Source organism: Gymnogyps californianus, chromosome Z (genome assembly GCF_018139145.2).
Source record: "Gymnogyps californianus isolate 813 chromosome Z, ASM1813914v2, whole genome shotgun sequence".
NCBI classification, from domain to species: domain Eukaryota; kingdom Metazoa; phylum Chordata; class Aves; order Accipitriformes; family Cathartidae; genus Gymnogyps; species Gymnogyps californianus.
In genome coordinates, this window is record NC_059500.1 from 56,573,528 (window position 1) to 56,596,308 (window position 22,781).

At 35.7% G+C, this 22,781-nt stretch overlaps 1 protein-coding gene across 1 annotated transcript in view; it reads left to right on the forward strand.

The window, feature by feature from the left end:
• The window catches only part of FCHO2 (FCH and mu domain containing endocytic adaptor 2), a 97,046-nt gene that overhangs the window by 15,840 nt on the left and 58,425 nt on the right, over positions 1–22,781 (forward strand). Inside the window, exons 3-8 of the mRNA XM_050913746.1 lie at positions 396–470; positions 1,711–1,852; positions 1,937–2,089; positions 6,149–6,253; positions 12,075–12,173; positions 13,295–13,391. Coding sequence (XP_050769703.1) covers positions 396–470; positions 1,711–1,852; positions 1,937–2,089; positions 6,149–6,253; positions 12,075–12,173; positions 13,295–13,391 — 671 coding nt within the window. The remainder of the gene's footprint in view (positions 1–395; positions 471–1,710; positions 1,853–1,936; positions 2,090–6,148; positions 6,254–12,074; positions 12,174–13,294; positions 13,392–22,781) is intronic.

Sequence of the window (22,781 nt, forward strand, 5' to 3'; positions counted from 1 at the left end):
ATTTGATTTTGTTGCTCTGTAGATCTCTGGTGTTTAGACAGTGCTAGGCAGGTGATTGTTATGTCACTCTGTTCTGACTGATACTAAAGAATGTTAAAGGCAGAGGGGAACAGCAGAGAGTATAGGAAGGAAGGAATCATCTTTTTCAAGTCTTGAGTCCCTAGGTTTTACTTGTTTCTGTTCCCTGCCACATTCTGTCACAGGGTTCTTAGATTTTTTTTTTTTTTTTTTAATATACTTGTGTGATTTTTCATGTAGTTTTTGAGGGGTCATTAAAATGGAGTAATTTTCAGCTAAAGTAAGAAGTTCTCTGTTTTGCACTGTAGAATGCATATTCATCTGTCTTCAAATACCGTCAAAATTTCAATTATGCTTTTGATGGCTTTCTTTGATAGGGCTACAATAGAGGAGGCGTATTCAAGGTCAATGACAAAACTAGCCAAATCAGCAAGCAATTACACACAACTTGGGTAAGTAAGTATACATAAGAGAGAAATAAATAACTGCATATGTAAGAATGAAGTTTGATTCTGAATATTTTATTGATGATGTTGAAGCTAGCATAACTTCGCCACCTTTAAAAATTATTGTTAGTTCTTCGGTAATCATACAAAATATCATGCAGCTGTGACAAAAACAAAGACAGTACAGTTCTTTATTCACAGTTTAAAAAAACCAAAGCCCAAACATGGAGGAACTGTCTGTTCCTCTGTGTTTAAGGTTGAGTTCTTTTCAGACATAATAAAGAATGTGACTTTGTCCTCAGAGATGTTAAAAATGAGGCTTTTCAATGGATTTATTCCATAGTTTAATGAAAGTCTTATACACGGGGTATGTTTTTTAAAACTGGAATGATTAATGGATGTTTTTTCATTAGAAAGATTATGCCAATGAGACCTCAGACTTCTTAGATGAGGCTAGATTTTTTTATTTGTAGTAATCACAGCTAGAAATGTGGGGAGCTTTCGTCGGTGGATAATTTGATACCAGTTGTTGCTGCTCTTCAAAGGTTCTGTATCCGCATGTTAGTTTGAACATCAGTGCTTTAAAGGCCATGTATAGTATTGATTTTTTGGCAGCATTAACCAGGAAACTGAGGTAGGAGTGTATCTTTAGAATAGCTGGAGAAGTCCGTTCAGTATAGAAATCTGAATCTGAGGAATGACCTGTCCCTTCCTTTGCCATACGGTTTAATCTCTGTTAATCAGTAAATCCCTTTTAGTGGCAGACCATCTTTGCCAATATTTTTTTCCTGCATCTTGTGGCTGTAATGATGTAAGACAACTAGAAACTTAACTAACCAACTAATTTCTGATTTGTTTGCACTATTCAAGTATACATGTAAAAATACTTCTACATGTTAAATTATTTTGAGCTGCTCTTGCATCATCTTTAGGAATACCACTTGGCATTATTGTGTGCTGATGATATAGAAGATTAAGTGAACTTTGCTGTGTTTTACTCATTAGAGTCAATACAGGTAAAACATAAAGCATGGAAAAATTAGTAGATAGGGTTCCAAGTACATTTGAAACATATTTAATAAGAATTTATAGCAGTTGTTGGGGTTTTTGTTTGTTTCAGTTTTAGGAACAGAAGTGAACTTCTGTAAACTTATCAATTATACTTCAGCACTATTAAAAAAAAAATCATAGCCAACTAAAAGGAAAAAATCCAGATGAACATTAAATATTATTTTCCTCAATCTAGGACATTTGCACCAGTTTGGGATGTTTTCAAAACCTCAACAGAAAAACTAGCAAGCTGTCACTTGGATCTTGTGCGGAGATTACAAGAACTAATAAAAGAAGTTCACAAGTATGGAGATGAACAAATCAAAGCTTATAAAAAGGTTATTTGTTTTTTTCTTATGCATGTCCAATGACTTGTTAACATTAAAATGGTTTGGTTTTGACAACCATGTGATATTTGGCAGACTAAAGAAGATGTTTCAGGAACATTGGAAGCAGTGCAAAATATTCAAAGTATCACTCAGGCCTTACAGAAATCAAAGGAAAACTACAATGCAAAGTGTGTCGAACAGGAACGTTTGAAAAAGGAAGGAGCAACACAGAGAGAAGTTGATAAGGTAATTCTGTGACATCTTACTTTAATTCATTGTGGTGTTGTCCTGGTTTCGGCTGGGATAGAGTTAATTTTTTTCTTAGTAGCTGGTACAGTGCTGTGTTTTGGATTTAGTGTGAGAATGATGTTGATAACACTCTGATGTTTTAGTTGTTGTTAAGTAGCGCTTATCTTAAGCCAAGGATTTTTCAGGTTCCCTTGCTCTGCCAGCAAGCAGGTGTGCAAGAAGCTGGGAGGGAGCATAGCTGGGGCAGCTGACCTGAACTAGCCAAAGGGATATTCCATACCATGGAACGTCATGCCCAGTACATAAACAGGGGGGAGTTGGCCGGGAGGGGTGGATCGCTGCTTGGGCATCGGTCAGTGGGTGGTGAGCAATTGCATTGTGCATCACTGGTTGTTTTTTTTTCTTTTTTTCCCCTCTTCTTTTTTTTTTTTAATATTCCTTTTAATTACTATTATTATTATGTTTCATTATTATTATTGTTAGTATTATATTTTACTTTAGTTATTAAACTGTTCTTATCTCAACCCACAAATTGTACCTTCTTGTTGTACCATCTTTCCTGAATCTCCTCCCCATCCCACGGGGCGGCGGGGGGAGGGTAGCGGGCTAGTGAGGTTGCAGCTGCATGATGCTTAGCTGCTGACTGGCGTTAAACCATGACAGTTGTCAATCAGTAACACATTCACCTTGTGTTAGTAAGTGAAATGCTCAGAAAGGCCTAAAACTAGTTAAAAGTAGTAGTTGTGGCTATTTCATAATGCGCATGATATTTTGAATACCTAGTTATGTTTTGTTTACGCTTACTTCCTTATCTGTTTGAACTGCACTGCAGTTCTAATTCTTTACTTTGTAAATACCTGCATCATATGATAATTTTGTTTAGTGGCTTTTACAGAAATTGTGTATAATTGTTTCACCATTTATTATGTTTTTGGATAAATTTCCTTAGGTAAATACATGACCACTTAATGCCCTTGTTATTGAATTAAGGAGTAGGAGGTTTTGTGTTGTCCCTTCAATGAGGCAAAGTAGCTAATTACACCAGTATTTGAAGTCTTTTCCATTGAGAAGAAAAACAAGTTAACATTACTTTCAGTGCTAATTTAAAGGGTTCCAATTTATGGACCAAAAGCCCAAGGGATGAGTATCTTGGTGTTGTATTTAGTACTGTTCTTGGGTTATGGGGGAGTTTGATCCATTCACAGAATCACAAAATGGCTGAGGTTGGAAGGGACCTCTGAAGGTCATCCTGTCCAACCCTGCTGCTCAAGTAGGGCCACCTCCAGCCAGCTGCCCAGGACCATGTCCAGACAGCTTTTGAATATCTCCAAGGTGAGAGACTCCACAACCTCTTTGGGCTCGGTCACCCTCACAGGAAAAAAGTGTTTCCTGATGTTCAGAGGGAACCTCCTGTGTTTCTGTTTGTGCCTGTTGCCTCTGGTCCTGTCACTGGGTGCCACTGGAAAGAGCCTGGCTCTGTCTTCTATGTATCCTCCCTTCAGGTATTTATATCTGTTAATAAGATCCCCCCTGAGCCTTCTCTTCTCCAGGCTGAACAGTCCCAGCTCTCTCAGCCCTTCCTCATGGGAGAGATGCTCCAGTCCCTTCATCATCTTCGTGGCCCTTTACTGGACTCTCTCCAGTATGTCCATGTCTCTCTTGCAATGGGCAACCCAGAACTGGACACAGTACTCCAGGTGTGGCCTCACCAGTGCTGAGGAGAGGGGAAGGATCACCTCCCTTGACCTGCTGGCGTCACTGTAACTTTTTCCTGTTTTCAGGAAACTAAGTAGTAGAGGAAAGAGGTCATGTTTCCCTGCCTCTAACTATGTCTGCTCTTTTTAAATCTTGATACCTCTGCCTATGTCCATTTCAATTACCTGATGGGTGTAGAACTCTGTTCTTGTTAGAATGATCTTTAGTGCCTTTTACACTGCTGTCTTGATGGAGCAGATAGAGTTGCTTGTCTTTTCACTGATGACAAAAGTGATCCTGTTGACCATGTTCTGATTGTTTTATCTTTGATATAAATCTAGCCTTTTTTCCTAGCTTCTGTCTCAAATGACAGTCAATGTTGCATTCTAGACATGAATCAGAAATATGTGGGTTGGCAGATGTTTTCCTGCCAGTCTATTGAAAGTATAATTTTTCTGAATACTTGTAAATAGATTGAAACTTTTCAGTAGGAGGTGACTTGATGGAAGGCTTCTTTTTAAGATGTAACATTATCCTTGTTCAGTTGGAAAGAAAAAAATGTTCAGTCTGACTGATGTCTACATGAGAAGGGAGAAGGAGGAAGCGCTATAGGATGAAGGCCATTTTTTACTGTTTTATGTATCTTCCCTAGGTACTTCTGTTTGAACAATTAGGCCATAGTTGAATGCTCTGTAAGTACTTTAAAAATGTTTCCAGTGGGAGCAGGTAACGGTGACCATCACATCTCTTCAGTCATGTGTTTATTCAAATCTACACTTGTAATTTCAGAAACATGGTGACAAAGATTGTATTCATTTATTTTTCCCTTGGCAGAGAATAGTTTATTACTTTTAGCACAACATGAAAAACGTTTTCTGTCAAAGTTGCAGAATAACTACTTTATCAGAAAGCAAGGGATCGGCACCAATATGCTAAGAGTTTATCACAAAGCCAAATATTTGGAAAAATACTTTATTGAAGAATCTGAGGAGGTATCTGCAATTTTCATTGCAGCTGAAAGTTAGTGTTAACTTGTGTAATAATTTCCTGTTGTTCTCTGACATGTCAACTTCTCTATTTATAGTGACTTGACAAAAAATTCTTGACTGATCCTTATTCTTTCACTTACTGTAAATCTCCTAAATAGAGTTCTAGCAATTGGTGCACCTGAGAATTGGAAATTGCAGAATATAACTCTCTCTTTCCGGAGGGCATCTTTGTATTAACTCATTTGAAAGTTATAGATAGTGGTCAGCTTTACAAGTCATTGCAAGTGAGAAATAGTTTCTGTTTTTACGGTGGGTCAGATTAAATTAATTTGAAAGAGGGGAGGAGAGCTATTCAGAACTAGAACAAATAGTAAATACACAGCTGTCTTTACTGATGTCATTAACAGTTCAGGAATACTTTTGAGTTACAACTCATGGGAAATTTCAATGAGATAAAGTAGGCATGTTGAACAAAAAAGCTAGAAAAAAGCTGGTGTTCAAGATGATTTTTATTTTCATTGGCTTTTAACTTGGAAATAGCAAGAATATCAAAGGTTTGAAAAACTCCATCTCGTGTGTCATGCTGTAAACTTTGAAAATAACTTTTTCTCTACCACAAACAATCACTTAATTCAGATTTGTTCTCCATGTAATATTGGGATTCTCTTGTATTTTGTTTTGTCTTTTAAGAATATTAAACTCCCAGAAAGACGATTTGGGTTTATTAGCAACAAATAATGAAAAAAAAAAAAAAATCAATACATTATAAAGCCAAAAAGGACTATTATAAACAACACTGAGCTGCAAAAATCTGGCCATCAGTATGTTCTGCATTAACTTCACTTTCAAATATCTCTTAATCTTAAAATTTCCATCGATGTAACACCTGTACTTTTGGATTTCTTCCTTGGTTTCCAACAGAGAACTGCACCTTCTTGATTTTTTTACCATTGACTCTTTCAGAATTGCACAAATAACTGTTTGCTCTGTGTTCCAACCCTGCTTTCTTCCTGTTTTGCTGTTGCATAAAAAATATTTGACAAGAACTAATTGGTTAATTTTAGCAATACAAATTTGATTTCAAAATAAGTATAATATAAATTTGTCATTGCTGATAAGGGGAAGGGATTTAAATGAGGTAATTGCTTTGTTACCTTGTGATGTGGTTTATGTAGAGCTTTAAATAGAAATCTTTAATGGCTTGAATCTGAGTTATTTGGTGGTGAAATTTTATTATGACACTTCACAGTTTTGATATACCCCTGAATATTTTTTTATAGATCATCCTGGGCTTTCTTGTAATAGTGACTTTAAAAACCTTGGATCAGATTGGATGTGTGACATTTGACACTTTTTTTCTACTGATCTACAGGCAGCGGTTAAATCAAAAAAAGCAACAGATACCTATAAACTATATGTGGAGAAATATGCTGCATTTAAATCTGATTTTGAACAGAAAATGACAGAAACTGCACAGGTAAGTGCTATATTAAATGAGTTACCTTTAAAATAGATTATTATATGCTATTTCATCTCTTTTAGATGATATTAGATTTGGATGATTTAGATGATAGATGACTTAGATAATTTTTAGAAAGAAAACAAAATGAATTTCTGGAAGTATTGTAGATGCATTGTGATCATGTGGGAAATCCTATGAATTGCTGGACACCCAGAACTCATTCATAGGAGTTTTAATATTGGGATCCGTCGTGGTTTTTTCATTATCATTCTGGCAAAACGCTTTAGTTACAGCTTGTTAAAGTGTCTTCCCAGGGTTTACCTGAGGTTGTGAAAAGCCCTTACATCTGTTCAAGTTTCTGGTTTTTTTAGACTTTTAATCTGTATTCCAGAGGATATCAAGTTCTCTGTATCATTGCATATGTTGCTTCTGGTTATCTTTTAAAGTTTCTTTTTCAAATCTCTTGATAGCAGACTTCTTTCTGCTGCCCCAGATTTCAAAAAGCAAACTTCATCATTTGTGCTTTTAGTCGTAATAGTTAGTTGAGGACTGGTTGACATGTTTATTTGTGTATGTTTCGTGGTTTAGTAAAGCTTTTACAAGATAGGAAGTTTCTTTTTGGTTGAAAATTCTTTGCTTTTTTCATTAGTTTCAAAGATTAATTTTTAAGCATAGATGGAATTATTACGGAGATTCAGTCATACTTGTATTTTTAACATATAAGTGGGAAAGTGTTAGGGTTTTCCTTAACTCCTTGGAAATTAAGATTTCCCAGCATGGGGATTGTGTAGGCTGACATGTAAAAAGCTGCCCTGTCCTAAACTGTAAACTGCTTTTCTACTTTGAGAACTTCATTAGAATTTGATCTAGTTCATCTCTGAGTAGATACTCAACACAGCTGTTAGAGAAAGGATACCACATACATTACATATCAGAACTCTTCCCTCCCACCCACCAGTCCAGGCATTTGCAACAAAGAAGTGCTCAGGCATGCTATTGCAAAATTCTGCTTTTAACATGACTGTTACATTAGGAGTCTTGACAACCTTTCCTTGAAGAGTTTGCAGAAGGAATCTTTTTGTGCAGTATCCTGACTCGGTTCTGGTTGAAGGAGCTGTACCCCCTATGCTTTTCTTTTCAGTTTGAGTTAAATTTGGTTACGTACATTATTTTTCTCTCCTTTTAAAAAATCTGTGACTTTTAAATGCTTTTTTTTTTTTAATTGTGGAGTGTAAAACAGTGATGATTGCAGTTACTCAGTGGTATAAAAAGGCTTTATTAAAAATAGAAGTTCAGCAAGAAAATTCATGGGTATTGTGGTCTAGGCCATAAGGCCTGTTGTACTTCTCTCTCTGATGTGTGAAGCACATATATTTTCAATATATGTTTTAAGTTAGTATTGCTGTCAAAAGTAGCAGTTGTCCTATTTCCATGCTTCTTCCGTCGTGAAGTATTTGTGTGAGGAACTACGCTGTAGAACTAACCCAGCTAAAACTAATGTATGAAGGAAGGTTGGCTTTAACCAAGAAGAGACCTGCGGTCTGGTTTATTAAGAGATCACACAAGCACTTATGTTGACACAAGGCAGCGGCAATGTGGTACCAAGGGTAGAGAATTGCATCTTCAAGCTGATTTAACGTGTGACACTGGCCTGGACTCACTTGCATATGTGTCCACCTTACACATTTACATCTGTTGCCTTAGCATTATGTGTCTCTCACTGTAACTCAAAATATTTGCGTACCAGTTATCCCTAGGCAATTTGACTGGGATTAGGACTGGAATTGGCATGTGTGATTACAATCACTTGAGAATTTTGGGACTAGGCAACCCTTTTAAACTTAACTAAAATGTATCTTAAAACAATTCTTAGAAACAAGTATAATATAATAGGAACAAAAGAATCATTGAAGTGTAACATTCCTCCTGGAGAGTTTCCAGAAATAAGCGTAGGTGGAATCAAATTGACATGTGAACACATACTGCTGCTACCCCAAACGGTAACTTTTTTGTAGTGTTCCTGTTAATGTAACTATTGTATTTGCTCAGTAAGCGTTCCAGTAACTCCATCATTGTGTGGTTTGTATAAATTGTAGTGCAGCCTGACTTTTGCTGTAGACCCCACCTTTTGCTACAAAGAAATCAAGTAATACCAGAAAAAATACCGTTCCATTTATTTGTTTCAAGTCATATACAAGTGTGGCTCTTCCGCATCAAGAAGTTCCTGCCCTGTTATTTACCTTGCTCTGGAAGTTACTGAACCCCCACTGAAATAGATCCTGTGAATGCTTCTGATCAACTGTGAAGCAAGTTCAGTCAGGTTGCTTTAAATCTTTTACTTAGTGTCACAAAAACTATCTGCTGTCTATTCCTTACCTTACAAGAAAAAGACTGTGTTTACAGCAGTTGACTTATTGCTCTCTGAAACAGTAAGAAAAAAATTAACACATATGACTTCAATAAGCTGGCCTTGCTTAAATTGCACTGTAAACTTGTCCCCAGTGAGCAAGAAAGCGGTGCGTAATGAAAAGGAGTTCTTGTTTAGAACTGACAGAAGATAAACATGAAGAGCATTTGAAATGGATTTTATTGTCAGTGAATCGGTGAAGGAAAATGTAGGGGCTTTCAGCAAGCAAACTAGCTGGGCTTTTCATTATGTACTTAAAAAAAAAAAAAATCCATTTGAACAATCCACTACAACAAAAGAATGAGAAAAGTATTTTGTATCTAGAGACAGAATATGAACATTCTCTTTGTTCAGCTTTCTTATTTGTGTTATTAGGTAGGTATTATGTATTTAAACCAGGCTGAGAAGTAGCGAGAGGAAAAAAAATCTTTTTCACTGTATCAGATGTTACAACTGGGAAAACCTCACAGTGCTCTTGGGTGCTTTGGTTTTGATGGGTTTGGGGGGGGCAGTTAAGATTTTTTTTGGTTTGAGTTTTTTCCCAATACAGAGATGGTACGAAGTTACCTCTCGCTACAAATCACACTTGTCTAAATGTCCTTAGTTCCTTAAATGCAACAACCCTTTTACTTAAAATTTAAATTTTCACTTAATGTGATAATGGACACCTGGAAACTTTCCACACCTGTCCACATTGGAAATGAAAATTGCCATTCTGCCAGTATAAGTTGTATCTGTGGAATTTTTTTGAAGTATAATGGCGTAGCTTGCATCTACAGTTTGGTTGCAGGAGGGCTACTTTAAAGATGATGCAATAGGAAAAATAACAACACCCATGAATATGTGGAAGCCCACTTCTATACGAAGCACACCCTAGATTATCTTAATTTAGAGTATATTTCGCTTGAAATATACTAGTTCTGAAAGCAAAATCAATGAGGAGTGTGAGGATTTTCAGCTGTTTCAGTGCAAAATCAGTTGGCTTAGCTTAAATCTGTCTTATACTGTTCACATACCATTTTTCTGAGGACAAACATCTTGAATTGCTGTGGTGTTGTTCTAGGTAATCATGTAGTAATGTCCTCACTTAGCTCTTCTCTTCTTAGTTAAACTCCACCGATCTTGTTGCATAAATTTTATGTATTTTTCTTCGTTTGTCATTTACTATCTTACCTGCAGTTATCAAAGTGAAGTGACTCGTGATATGTGATTTTGAGAGGTTGAATTTTGAAACATACGATCTTCCTAATCTTGAATTGCAAGTTATGGTTTTTGCTGTGATAAACATGGAAGGTTTTATTGTGGTTAAAGAAGTAGGAAAATATAGTTCACTGTTGTTTAGAAATTGAATTTGGCAGAAATTCCTCACGTTGAAAGATTTTTCTGAGTAAAGCTATAGTTGTATTATGCAATTGCTATGCAGTTGCTAAGAAAACATGATGTCTTATTTGCCAGATTTTCCACCTTGCTAGAAGCTTTTTTCAGAATCACATAGCAGAGTCAATTATTGGAAAGGATCAAACAGCTGAAAGTGCTAAATTATTCTTTAGAAGTCTTCTGTATTATCTAGAATTGAGCAGAGTTCAGATGATTTTGGTGTTGAGCAGTCTGCATATAAATAAAGAATGAGTAATAATTTGTTTTTAAAAAACATTGTAAAACTTAGAGGAAAACATACATGTTTATAAAAAGGAGTAATGCTTACTTAAACTGTGTATACTGAGTTGGACAGCTAAAGATCCTCTCAATTTTTCATTTGTATTGTAGCTTAGAACACTAAAAATGCCTTGCATTTGTTGGGTCGCTAACATTACAGATTCATTTCAGTACCTCTTTTTAATATGGACTGATCTTTCAAAAGTGAAAGTAAACAATTTGGTTTATGATTGTATCTGTGATATGAATGATGTGGTTGTATATGTATTATAGTACCTAGCTTTATTCTTTGATCAGAACCTCTTTGTATTATGTACTGTACAAGGCCAAGATGGCTCTACTTCAAAGACTTTAAATCTTAAGTATAAAACAATAAACAAAAAATAAGGAAACAATTGGGGGAGGGCGATGCTTTCCACTGATATGAGACAAAAAAATCTCTGAACGGCCAACTGTTTTGATATGCATTATAGAGAAGAGTTTAAAGGAGACTGGTACCTCTGTTTTGCGGAGTTTTATGGGGTCCTCAAACCAAACATGAAGGAAGCATCATTGGCATAATCTCAAAACTTGACTTTTTGTTTAGGTTAAAATGAGATGGTGGAAACAGGCACACATTGGAAGGACACATTGTGCACATGTGTTGACACCCCAGTAGTGACTGAGAGCAGATATTATAGATATGGACCATAGCTTTGAAAGCAAAATAATACAGTTTATATAATAAGGCAATCAGTAAAAGAAGTAACATCATAGAGTAGGCTACAGAGGATGACCGTATCCTCTGTAATTAAGAGGAAGGCTGCTGGAGAAAAAAAAAAGTTTAATCTGCTTGATTGATGGCTAGAGAGGTATATAAGTATAGCAAAAGAAAGATTGAGAGTTTAGAAGTTAAGAGATCTTTGACTTGACTGTATGGAGTTGTGTTTGTGAGTCAGAGTAGTAGGAGGTGTGAAATGTGGTGAGATGGTCTTCAGAGAACCCTGTACAAATTGGAGAGAGGATTAAGTGGTGCTCCAAAGCTTGGACATGCTTGAAAGGACAGTTACAGAAATAGGAAGAGAACTAGAAAAGAGGAGGAGTGAACAAAGATTTCAAGACAATTATGGTTGACTGTTGGGGAGGATGAGGACGTTTTTAGTTCTGACCTTTGGCTAGGAAGGGGTCATTGAAAACATTGGAAGTGATTTTAAAATGGCTGTCAGCTGGAAGTTTGGGTAAAATGGAACAAACTGCAAATATTATATATGGTGAGTTTAAAGATCAAACTAATGAATCATATTTAAAGAAGCAAAGGATATAGATTTAACTAGAAAAAGAGAAAGCATGTGTATATTGTGTGCAGGAGGAGAGGGTGCTGAGAAGGAAGTGCAAAACAGATCCAGAAGTAAGATTTCTGGGTTTAGATGAAAAAATGAGACTCTTCAGTAATGGAGAAAAGATTTTTTTTTTTTTTTTTAAATGCCCTCTAACCCTATTTTCTTTTAGTAGAAATAGGTCAGATTTTTTGAAAAATCAGGAGAGAGGTAAGTTTAAAGAGTAAGTAAAAAAATTGGATAAGGGTTCCAAAAGGATATATTATATTTTAAAATACATTATTTCATAACTCTGAATTTTACACCTTCCTTTCTTGAACATTGTAATTACCATGATCAAGATCTGAAAAAAATAAATGTGGGTTTTTTCCATTTAGTGTATTTAATTATTAAAATTTAAGGTTTAGTATTTCAAGAAATATTTTCATTATGATTAATTGCTTGTATTGGTTTACAGAAATTTCAAGACATTGAAGAAACGCACCTTCTTCGTATGAAAGAGATTATAGAAGCATTGTCAAATACCATAAAAGAAATTCATTTACAAATAGGAGAGGTAATTTTTATATTATCATTTGTTTGTTTGGATTATGCTACATATTTTTCTTAACTATTAAATGGAACATTTCTTACTGTGTTTGTGGTAATTACAAGATCACATCTTTCAAATGATGGTAAATTCAACATAAGCTCAAATTTTTATGGCTTCTGGTTGCATTTATAAGTTCACTATCGCAAAATTTACAGAATAACTCTGAATAAATTTCGTCTTAACAGAAAACATTTTTACAATCTGAAGAATTTTTAGTGTATGTCAAAGTTCTGTTCCCTAGGTATTAAATTAGCACTCATTTCACACATAATCGGGATACTTGTGCTTGTCTTTGACTAAAACTTGAAATTACACCACTCTGAAAAGTTTCCAAATTTTTGGTACACTTTGGGTTTTATGAGCAAAAGATCTTCAGTAACAGAATCCTTTATAGTATCTTTTCTTTAGACGTAAGTTGGTTTAGCTAATAATCCTTACAAGTGGTCCTTAATTTTTAGATGTTTTGAAGTGTAGTTTTATATGTGTACACTTAAAGTCACTATTTTCCTCAGTTTTGAGGTTTTCTGCTAATGAATGATGGTCACAAGGGTCATGTTATTTATTTCTAAAGCATATACATACTGCCTTGTTGGAAAAACTTCTTATTAACAACATGTTGTTGTTCCATTGTCAGACCAAAAACATGACAACAGTAATGCTTTTACTCAAGCAGGTGGGAGCTGTGATAATACAGTAGTAACAGTTCACACCCTTAACTGGTGCTGGCTTAAGAGACTTACTTGTCTTCCGGACATTGTAGTGGGACATGTTGCTGACAAATTCAGAAAATAATATATACACAAGTTGTTTAGATGGAAGAAATGGAAGTAAATCCTAGACCCATCATCAAGCTGTATTCTTTCATTCCTAATTTGTATCTGTATTGTACACACACTTGCTAATACTAAAGCAAAGAAGAAATTTCCTTGATAAAATGCCTGTTGATTTCTGGAAGCCCTGTAATGTATTTTGGAGAGAAGTATTTTGAACCTTAACTCTAGAGAAAACCACTTTTTAAAGTTAATTACATTATTTCAATTACTGGTTTTTAAATTCCTTTTGTGTGTGGTGTGGTTTTTTTAAAGGTGCATGAAGAGTTTATTAATAACATGACAAACACTACAGTTGAGAGTTTAATACAGAAATTTGCTGAGTCAAAAGGAACTGGCAAGGAAAGACCTGGTAAGAGATTAAAAATAAAAGTAGGAAATGTTAATTTTAAAACTGTAGATTTCCACTCCTAATAAAAGGTCAAACCCCTATTTGTTAATGTGTTATATTTTTAATATACTTACAATTTCAAATTCTCAGAATTCATTAGCTTTGATAGTAAATGATTCACAGAAATTGATAACACACAATTTATTATGTACGTGTAGTATTTGTGTTCATAAAGCATGGCAATTTGTAGCTCTGAGTCCCTCTATGTAGACCTTCAAGGAGGCTTTTAAACTATACTGTTCCTTGGTACATCAATGAAATTTGTCAAGAAGCTGAAGTTCCTTGCACAAACTATATGTTGTCTGCTATGTGTTTCTGCATAAATTATATTTCAAAACTTTATTTAATATAAATTTGTGGATATATTCAGAACAGATGTCTATAAAGCTGCTTATTGAACTCTTGGAACAGTTGTATCAGTTTATTTGGTTAGCTTACAAAATTATCCATTTTAACAGATTGTATGTAGATTGTTTCTTTACTAAGCAGCAAATTGAGTAGTACTTTCTGAAAGTACTGCTTGTTGGGTGTGGTGTACAAGACTTCCCTGGACTAGCATAAAAAGACAATCTCACAGTACTGTGTATCTAATGTTATAGGAAAAATAAAAGAGTTCACTTTAATATTTGGGCATGAATACACAGTCACTAGGTGTGTGAATACAGGAATTCAGTAGTACTGTTTTCTGTTTTCTTCAGCATTGGGAGTCCTGACTAGCATCTCTGTCTTCTAGTACAGAAGCACAAAGGGTTTTTTTTTTTTTCAAAGCAAGGATGTACATAACAGAGTAGATCTTGAGAATTTATATTAAATTGTTAAATATGATTACTAGGTATCTTACAATGCCTCTGTGAGGTATTTTTAACATAACGTTGTTTCATAGTCTTTCTGTGATCCACTAATGCTGATATCCAAGTGGGCTGAGGTAAGATTGTATATGGAACAATTTTCAAATGTTTCTTGTGTATTTTGCAATTTTTCAGTAAAAATTAGGAAAGAAGTAATATGAACTTCAGGGGTTCAAGTTCAGTTGGTCTAAAATCAGGACAAAGACGTGAAAATTCAGTGTTCAGACCTCTTTGACTAGCTATTGCCAAGATGTCGTGGCTAGGGATCTCCATCTTGCATTTAGGATTCTGACTCCCTGGGTTGCAAAGACCCTTGCTAATGTATCCTAGAGCACTGTGCACTTCAAGTCATCCATGTTATTAGTGTGGTTTTTTGCTAGACAACGTAGTAATTGTAAGAAAAGTAACACTTTTTAATTTAGTGGGAGAAGTTATACACACTGTACTTATTTGCTGCTTTAAAGAGTTCTTCAAATCCATTTTGTAGTCTCTGAGGCCAAATAAAAGCTTTTGCCATAGCAAACTTCATTTCTTCAACTCTTTTAATAGCAAAGTATTCTAAGAAAAGATAGCGAGTTCAGTGTGGAAATGTATGCACCTTGAATTTTCTTTTACAGTGTTAAATTATTGATATCAACTTTGTAAAGCAGTAATGGTGCAGAGGGAAAGCACAGGCAAATTCAGCAGTAAAAGAATACAAATACACAAGAAGTTGTGAAGTGTCAAAAACTAGAAACACAGACCGCTGGTGATGTTAATTATGGGTACTGCTTCTATTGTATTCGTTGTATTAAATTAGAATCATACAGCTTTGACAATTACAAAGATTTGGAAGGCCAAGTGAGGTATCAGCCTTCTAAGAATGAAACGGAAACATCCAGTGTGGTAAGGACTGCTTTTTCTTGATTAAAAAATACTTTTCTGCATTTGAGAACTGTTCTTAATAGAAAGGTATTTTAACTCATGGAGCAAATGTTGGAAGTCTTTCCGTGTGATGTATTTATTAATTAGGCTGGAGAAGGCAATGGCTCCTCAGATAGATCTAAATATTCGATGTAAAAATGATACTGACTTGGCATACAAAACAGATGTAGAAAAAATGTCGTATGTATGTCACTGTTGCTTAAGATTCCAATCCTAAATCTGTTCGAAGGAAATACTTCAAAATTCCCCAGGACTATGTAGGCCTTCTCCCTTCCATATTGTTTGTGGGCTAGTATGCTAAGTTAGATGGTGGGCCGCTTTCTGAAATACTGAATTTTGAGAAGAAAATAAACTAAAAAGATAATGCATAACAAAATATTTCAGTTTATTTCAGTATATTCTAGCTATAGTTATAGTTCTTCATAGCAGAGTTCACTTGCTGTTATTTATATCTGTAAAAATAAGAATTAATCTGAAACGAAGTACTGAGAAGGGCTGTTTTATTGCATGGACTATAAACAATTTACAGTAAAGTTTTTCTAGATACAGGCAATTATTTTCTTAAACTCATCTGCATATCTGAAATTTCTCTTTGTACAGTGATGTCCTTTGTACCAGATTGTATGGGCTCCCTCTGGTGGCTAATTTCTGTCACCTGAATTCATAATATACAGGGGCTTCTAGAGTTTAACACTGTTTTTCTAGTACAAATAATGTTTCTTTCAAGCAGTAATGTTTTGTAATGTTTTTTAACTTCACTTATGGACTTCTTTGCAATGGTTCTTTTTTAACTGCTACCTAAATAACGTATCTCGTCAGCTTTATCACCTACTTCTTACTGAATTTACTTTAAATATTTTTTTTAATTTTGGTTTAGTTTTTTTTAATAATACAGTATTTGAAGAAGTTATATTCGTTATTTGTTTTCTCACTTCCATTCAGTGTTAAAAAAAAAAAAAAAGACATATACATCCAGTTGCAAACCTTTTAATTTTAACTGAAAAAAACATCACTTATTGTAAAACATTGAAAAACAGAACGCGAGCTGGCAGGACCTGCAATAACCAGTAAGGCTTCAGGTCAGAATTTAATGTGTTCTCCGAACCGTTTCTAACATTCAGAGGGACCTGGACAAGCTTGAGAAGTGGGCCCGTGTGAACCTCATGAGATTCAACAAGGCCAAGTGCAAGGTCCTGCACCTGGGTCGGGGCAACTGCTGGTATCAGTACCAGCTGAGGAATGAAGGGGTTGAGAGCAGCCCTGCAGAGAAGGACTTGGGGGTACTGGTGGATGAAAAGCTGGACATGAGCCAGCCATGTGTGCTTGCAGCCCAGAAGGCCAACAGCCCATCCTGGGCTGCATCAAAAGAAGCATGGTCAGCAGGTCAAGGGAGGTCATTTGCCCCTCTACTCCGCTCTGCTGAGACCCCACCTGGAGTACTGCGTCTAGCTCTGGAGTCCTCAGTACAAGAAAGACATGGACCTGTTGGAGCAGATCCAGATGATCAGAGGGATGGAACACCTCTCCTATGAGAACAGGCTGAGAGAGTTGGGGTTGTTCAGCCCGGAGGAGGCTCTGGGGAGACCTTATTCCGGCCTTTCAATAAGTAAAGAGGGCTTATAAGAAAGATGGGGACAAGAAAGTAGGGCCTGTAGCAATAGGACAAGGGGTAATGGTTTTAAACTAAAAGAGGGTAGATTCAGACTAGATATAAGGAAGAAATTTTTTACAATCAGGGTGGTGAAACACTGGAACAGGAGTGTTCCATCCCTGGAAACATTCAAGGTCAGGTTGGACAGGGCTCTGAGCAACCTGATCTAGTTGAAGATGTCCCTGCTCATTGCAGGGGGTTGGACTAGATGACCTTCAAAGATCCCTTCCCACCCAAACTATTCTATGATGTGCTCCTGCTGTTAGGTCTAATAGCACGTTTGCTTCCATCGGCTGGAAGATACTTTTGTCACTCACATGGTCCTGCAGTGTTCATCAAAACTTGTTGGCCACTTCTGATGAATCAGTTTTCTGTTTGTGATAGTCTGTTGCTCCATGTTTCTTGGAGAATTCATTTATTGCAGAATAATATCTGCTTTTCTTTCACCCAAAGTATATGTTAAATCAATAACAGAGATGGTGTCTGTTCCAGGGTAATGACGTACCAATAAGTTCTAGCTTTATTTACTTAATCTTCTAATAATCTATTAAAAAATTTGTTTGTTCCAGTATGAAAAGTTGATGTCACATGAAATAGAAACTGCTAGGAAGTATGAGCTCATGTTCTTTCTAGATCTTATGTCTGAAATTGGCAGGATAATATCTAATGTTTTTGAAGAGGTTAGTGAATGCCTATATAGCTGTAGTTAGTCATGAATGATTTTTAATTTTTAGCTACTGAATTACTGTGCCCTCTTCTCATATGTGGGGAACTAACTGTGTATGTTTGTCCCTGTATTAGTTTTTGCCCACTACACAGTTTACTTAGAAGGTACCTTGAAGGCCAAATGAGAAGACTCAGCTGTGCTGCATTGTTCAAAAAAACAGGAACAAAAGCGAAATCTAGATGATTCATTTTCATTAATTTGTTCTGGTGTCATTGTTAATGGCTGTTGGTAATTTATTAAGTTGTTCCTCTTATTTTTGCATTTTTTCTTAAAAATTTAATAGAGAGGAAGTAAAAATTTTTATTGTAATACAGACAAAAAATGGAAAGCCATAATCTTTGCTGGCTCCTTAGCCCGCCAATAAAACAATGATCTGCAGATGGCATTATTACATACGTTGTGCCATTATTCAGTGTAGAGAGGTGCTGAGTCATCTTTTAACTATAATTAAAAAAAAAAAAATTGTTGGTTTTGTGCTAGCTTGATCCATCTTTCACAATCTGAATAAGCCATAACATGATTTGCAACTGCAACACACAAGTAGGCAGAGAAGATCTGGCACAGAGAAATAGTCACATGCAAGTTGTCTTCTAAGTGTACCAGTAAAAGCATCTAGAATTTGGGCTGTGGAAAACACAAGGCCATAAAAATACTTCTTGTCTCCTTTCATTATCCACCCAATAAATTCGAACTTTATGGAGGGGCTAGAAGAATTTTGCATTTTTTAAAACATTGTAAAATTAGTGCCTGCAATCCATCAGCCCTTTGGATTAAATGGTAACAAAAGTACTCTACAATGTTTATCATCCACAATTGCTGTTGATCAGCCATCACTGGCTCTTGCACATATAGTAAAACATTTGACTTTTGTCTCCCTTGCCCTTTTAGATATTAGGAATAATAGTGTAAGTCCTTTTAATCAAATGGTGCTTTCACAGAAAACAGGATTCAAAAAAGGACAGATGTAGAATTTCTACTCCCTTTCGTCTCTCCAGCAAATCCAGAAATCGGCAATTTGGTCAGTAATCGATCAGTAATGCTGGTTAAAAATATGTTTGGTCTGTTGGGTTTTGGAGCTGCTGAAACCTATTTTGCTGTATTTGACCATGCTGAAAAAATTGTCTCAAGGCTCCTGGTAACTCCAGTCATGGGAAAGTTTAGGGTCATGGATGTCAGATGGAGACATTTATTCAGGATTATGTTTTTTTATCATTTTGAAATTCTTTCTGGGAAGGCTATCACGTAGTCTAGAGTTAAGAAATTTATCAGTGACTTAAGACAGCTATAATGTCAAGATCTCCACCGCCTCACAAGATAGCACATATCAGAAAAAAATATCCTGGCATTCTTGTCAATGTGCTGGTGATCCTTGTCTGTTCTGAGGGAATACATCTGGGAGCTCTGTTTCTGTAGAGCTAACACATTTTGTATTTTGAAGTCTTAAAAAATAATGGTTTATTTAGGTATGGCATTCCTGCTAAAAGCCATGTGGACTTTTCACAGGCTGCAAAACTGTTGATAAACCATAATGTTTACTATTTGAATGGCAAGCAAAGCAGTTTAATCTGGATTCCTTACAAGTTCATTAATGCTGTCAGCATTGCCTGTTACCAGAATCATAAAGCATTAAAGCTTCCATTTAGTAAACATTTAAAAAACAAATTTTACCTAGGCTTTAATTCACCTGATTTCTGATTCAGTGAACTCAACTGAATTATTGATTATTTGATTAGAATAATGTTTTATGTGGCTCTCTGTTGGGGGGCGGGGGGTAGGTAGTGCAAAGTTTGGTGTGAATTTATGATGTGCTATCAGGTCTTTTCTAATTGCTTATGTGGGCATTTTAGTCCTAAATGCCTATGGACCGTACTGCTTATGTGTTTTTTCCAAAGTGAATGCAAGAGCATTGAAGTGAGCTGCACCACAACTGGGAAGCGAGTGCAAATACTGTAAATGCACAGTTGTGCTCACTCCATGTTAATATTCCTATTTAGTTAGTGTGTTGTGTTAAACTACATGTTTTCTATCTAATGAAGAAATGTACAAGATGAACAGGATAAAGTAGAAAAAAAGGGTTAAGAATAACTGTATTCATCGTAAGAAATTTTAGAAAGAAGTTAGTCCTTTCCCAAGGATCAAGAGGCAAAACAAGGGCCATGGAGTATTGAAGCTTCCTTTGATTAAAACTACTAGCTTTTTATAGCATTTGAATAATGAACTCTGCTTTGAGAGAAAGACTTGAAACAGTGCTGGGTGTGGCATTTATTTTTTCTATGGGTTTGTTTGATAACATTATAGTTCATAGCATTTATAAAGCTTTTCTAGGACACTAAACAGCAACAAAGTAGATGGAAATAAACACTGAAAGTGGTTAATGCTAATTTTTTAACAGCTCTGCATGACATCTTTGAGCTTCTTTTCTGCAAGGAAGTGTAACAAAGCAAGTATTTATTTTATGTTCGTATAAACTATTTTCTTTATATTTTCTGTAAATATTGTGAATATTTTAATGCTGCCAACACTTGTGATTAGGTGCATAAATAGCATGAAGTGTCACAGTTTCTCAAAGCCTGTGCCCACACATAATTCTACACAGAAGGCTGACTAAGGAATGAGTTTAGTTTGTCAACACTGACAGTACCCAAGGGATTCAGAAAAGTATTCTTTGTAAAGGAAGGCAGACCATTGCTATATTTCATAAGTTAATGGAAGAAATTAAGTGTGGATATTTTTGAGCATTTTTATGAGAAGCTGGGCTTGAGGCAGGTAAAAAAAGTATTTAAGGGTCCTGTGCTGTAGAGCTCTGTTTTTAATGAGGAGCTGGAAGCTCAAGAGCTGTACCAATAAATGTGTCTTAATTCCTGTCCTACATGTCTGTTTTGTTTTGCCTGCAAAAATTGGGTCCATTCATAAACAACAAACCTGCCAAAGCTGATGCGGACTTTAGGAAGTCTCATCTGCCAGCATAGATTTTTAATAATTACATATACCTATGTTCCAAACTTGTTTTAGATTGTGATTTATTTATTTTTAACGGTCTGGAAAGTTCTAACTGTACAAGTTTTGTTCAAAAAGTCTCTTAATACAAGTGGAAGACTAGTAGCATTGATGAAAATACCTTAGACAACATCTGTGGATACAACAGGGCAAAAGCTGGGTTTTGAATAATCTTGGACACTCGGTAAGGTGAAGTACTGTTGGGTTCTCTTGAGTTTTCTTGCTACAAACAAACAAAAACAGTTGCAGCCTGAGGCAAATAATTTTGGGGGGCTGTGGGAGCAAAGCAATGTCCATTTCAGTAACTTAAGTAGGAAGGAGATATTAATTAGGTGATAGTCATCAGAAAATGCAGTAGTATGCAGGATAGGTGCTACTATGATAATAAAAAAAATTACTGAAGAGCTTTTAAACACCTGAGAACAGAAATATACTGAGATGTGTTTTATGCTAATAAAGTAAATAAGACCTGTACTTTAGTTACATAAAGTAGCATAACCTTATATGGAATTAATACTGAGGGAAAGGTTTGGGGTTTTTAATTTATTTATTGGAGGCATATTTTTCTTTTAAAATAGCAAATGCTCTTTGGACAGAATTAACTAAAAAAACTAAGTGGCCTTTTCAAACGTGAGATTTTCACAGGAAGTGTACTTAGCAAAATTAGAAGGAAGAAGTGTATTCTTTTCCCTGATTTTTTTTTTTTCTATCAGAAGATAAAGCTTACAAGAAATGAAACTTCCTGAAATCTGGAAAGATTTGGAAACCTATTTATAAACATCTGTACGTGTAGGTCATTCTTAGTAGACTGCAATGTTAGAGAAGAGCAATGGCTTGAGTCTTGTAACACAAGCTTTTTGAGGAAAAATGTCGTTTTAAACAGGGGAAGTAAACACAGGAAGCTAAAGTTGGACTTAAACTCAAAACCAGCTATCTTGTCTAATAGTCTACCTTTCTAATAAAATTGAAATAAATCCTAAACTGTGCATATAATAGTCTGTCTAGTATTAGTGGTCACTAAGTTGTGTTGCAGAGGGTCCTGCTTCTAATTAACTCATAATTTCATTGACAATAATACTGCAAAGTGATAGTACATTATACCAGGACAAACTACCATTGGACCACTTCTGCATTGCATTGACTGTCTAGTCAACTAGGTCTGTATGTCGTACTCTTTTCTTGAACACAAATATTTATTCTGGCATTTAAAAACGAATTCTCACTTAACTTGTATTTAACCTTGTGTGCCCGTGGTGGTTCTCAGGAAGTGCAGGATCTTTTCTGCTTTGTCTTCATTATCTTTTTATTGCTGTCTTAATTGTTATAGACCACCTGTGTGGCCTTCTGTGTAAGTAATTCCATTTTAAGTGATGGATACCTCTTGACCTGTTGCCTGAATAGTATATAAGGTAGGAAAAAGGAAAATGTCTAAGCAGTAGCTAATCGAGCTAGCTGCACAGGCCTAAGCCCAGGTTTAACCATAACAATAAAATTTCAAATTCCTATCTTTTATTAATAGTGTCTGTAATTTAAATTCTTTATTTAATGTTGAAATGAATTTGTTTTGAAGAGTTTTCTCTATTGGTTGCTCTTTTCGGGGGAAAGGGGATATCTTGAAAAACAGTATAAGAAATGCTGTTACTGTTGTCCCAAAAATCAGGATTCTTTCACCCGGTGTGCAAAAAAGCCGATTAACACACAGAGTCGATATTTGTTTATTTCGTGTCTGCGCAGAGATGGGTGCTAGGTGGTAACTCCACAAAGCTAGCACACCTGGTTAACACACAGTAAAGCATTTTATACCTTTCGAGCAACAGTTATCAGTATTTTTACAGTTTTGCTTAGTTACTCTCGTTCCTGTTGGTTCTCGCAAGTCTCATCTCCACTTAAAGTCGCAGCATCCTCTTTTTTTACTGCACATGTTCTGTGAGGAAGGGGCTTCTGTTGGTAGGGGGCTCTCCCTACCTAAGGGTGGGTTTTCTAGTATGTTAATTAGGCTAGTTCACTCAAAGTTCAGGTAGCTCTTTGGTTGCGCTTGTGCTTATCTTGGTATTTCTTTACCCGCTGACTTATGGTGTCATCATATTTCTCTTCTCAAGGTCACGCCTCGTTAACAAAGTAGCATCGTTTGTTTTTGTTTCTCGCATATCTCCAACATTACTATCATTAAACTTCTTCCTAAGCCTTGGGAATTTAGTTTGCAG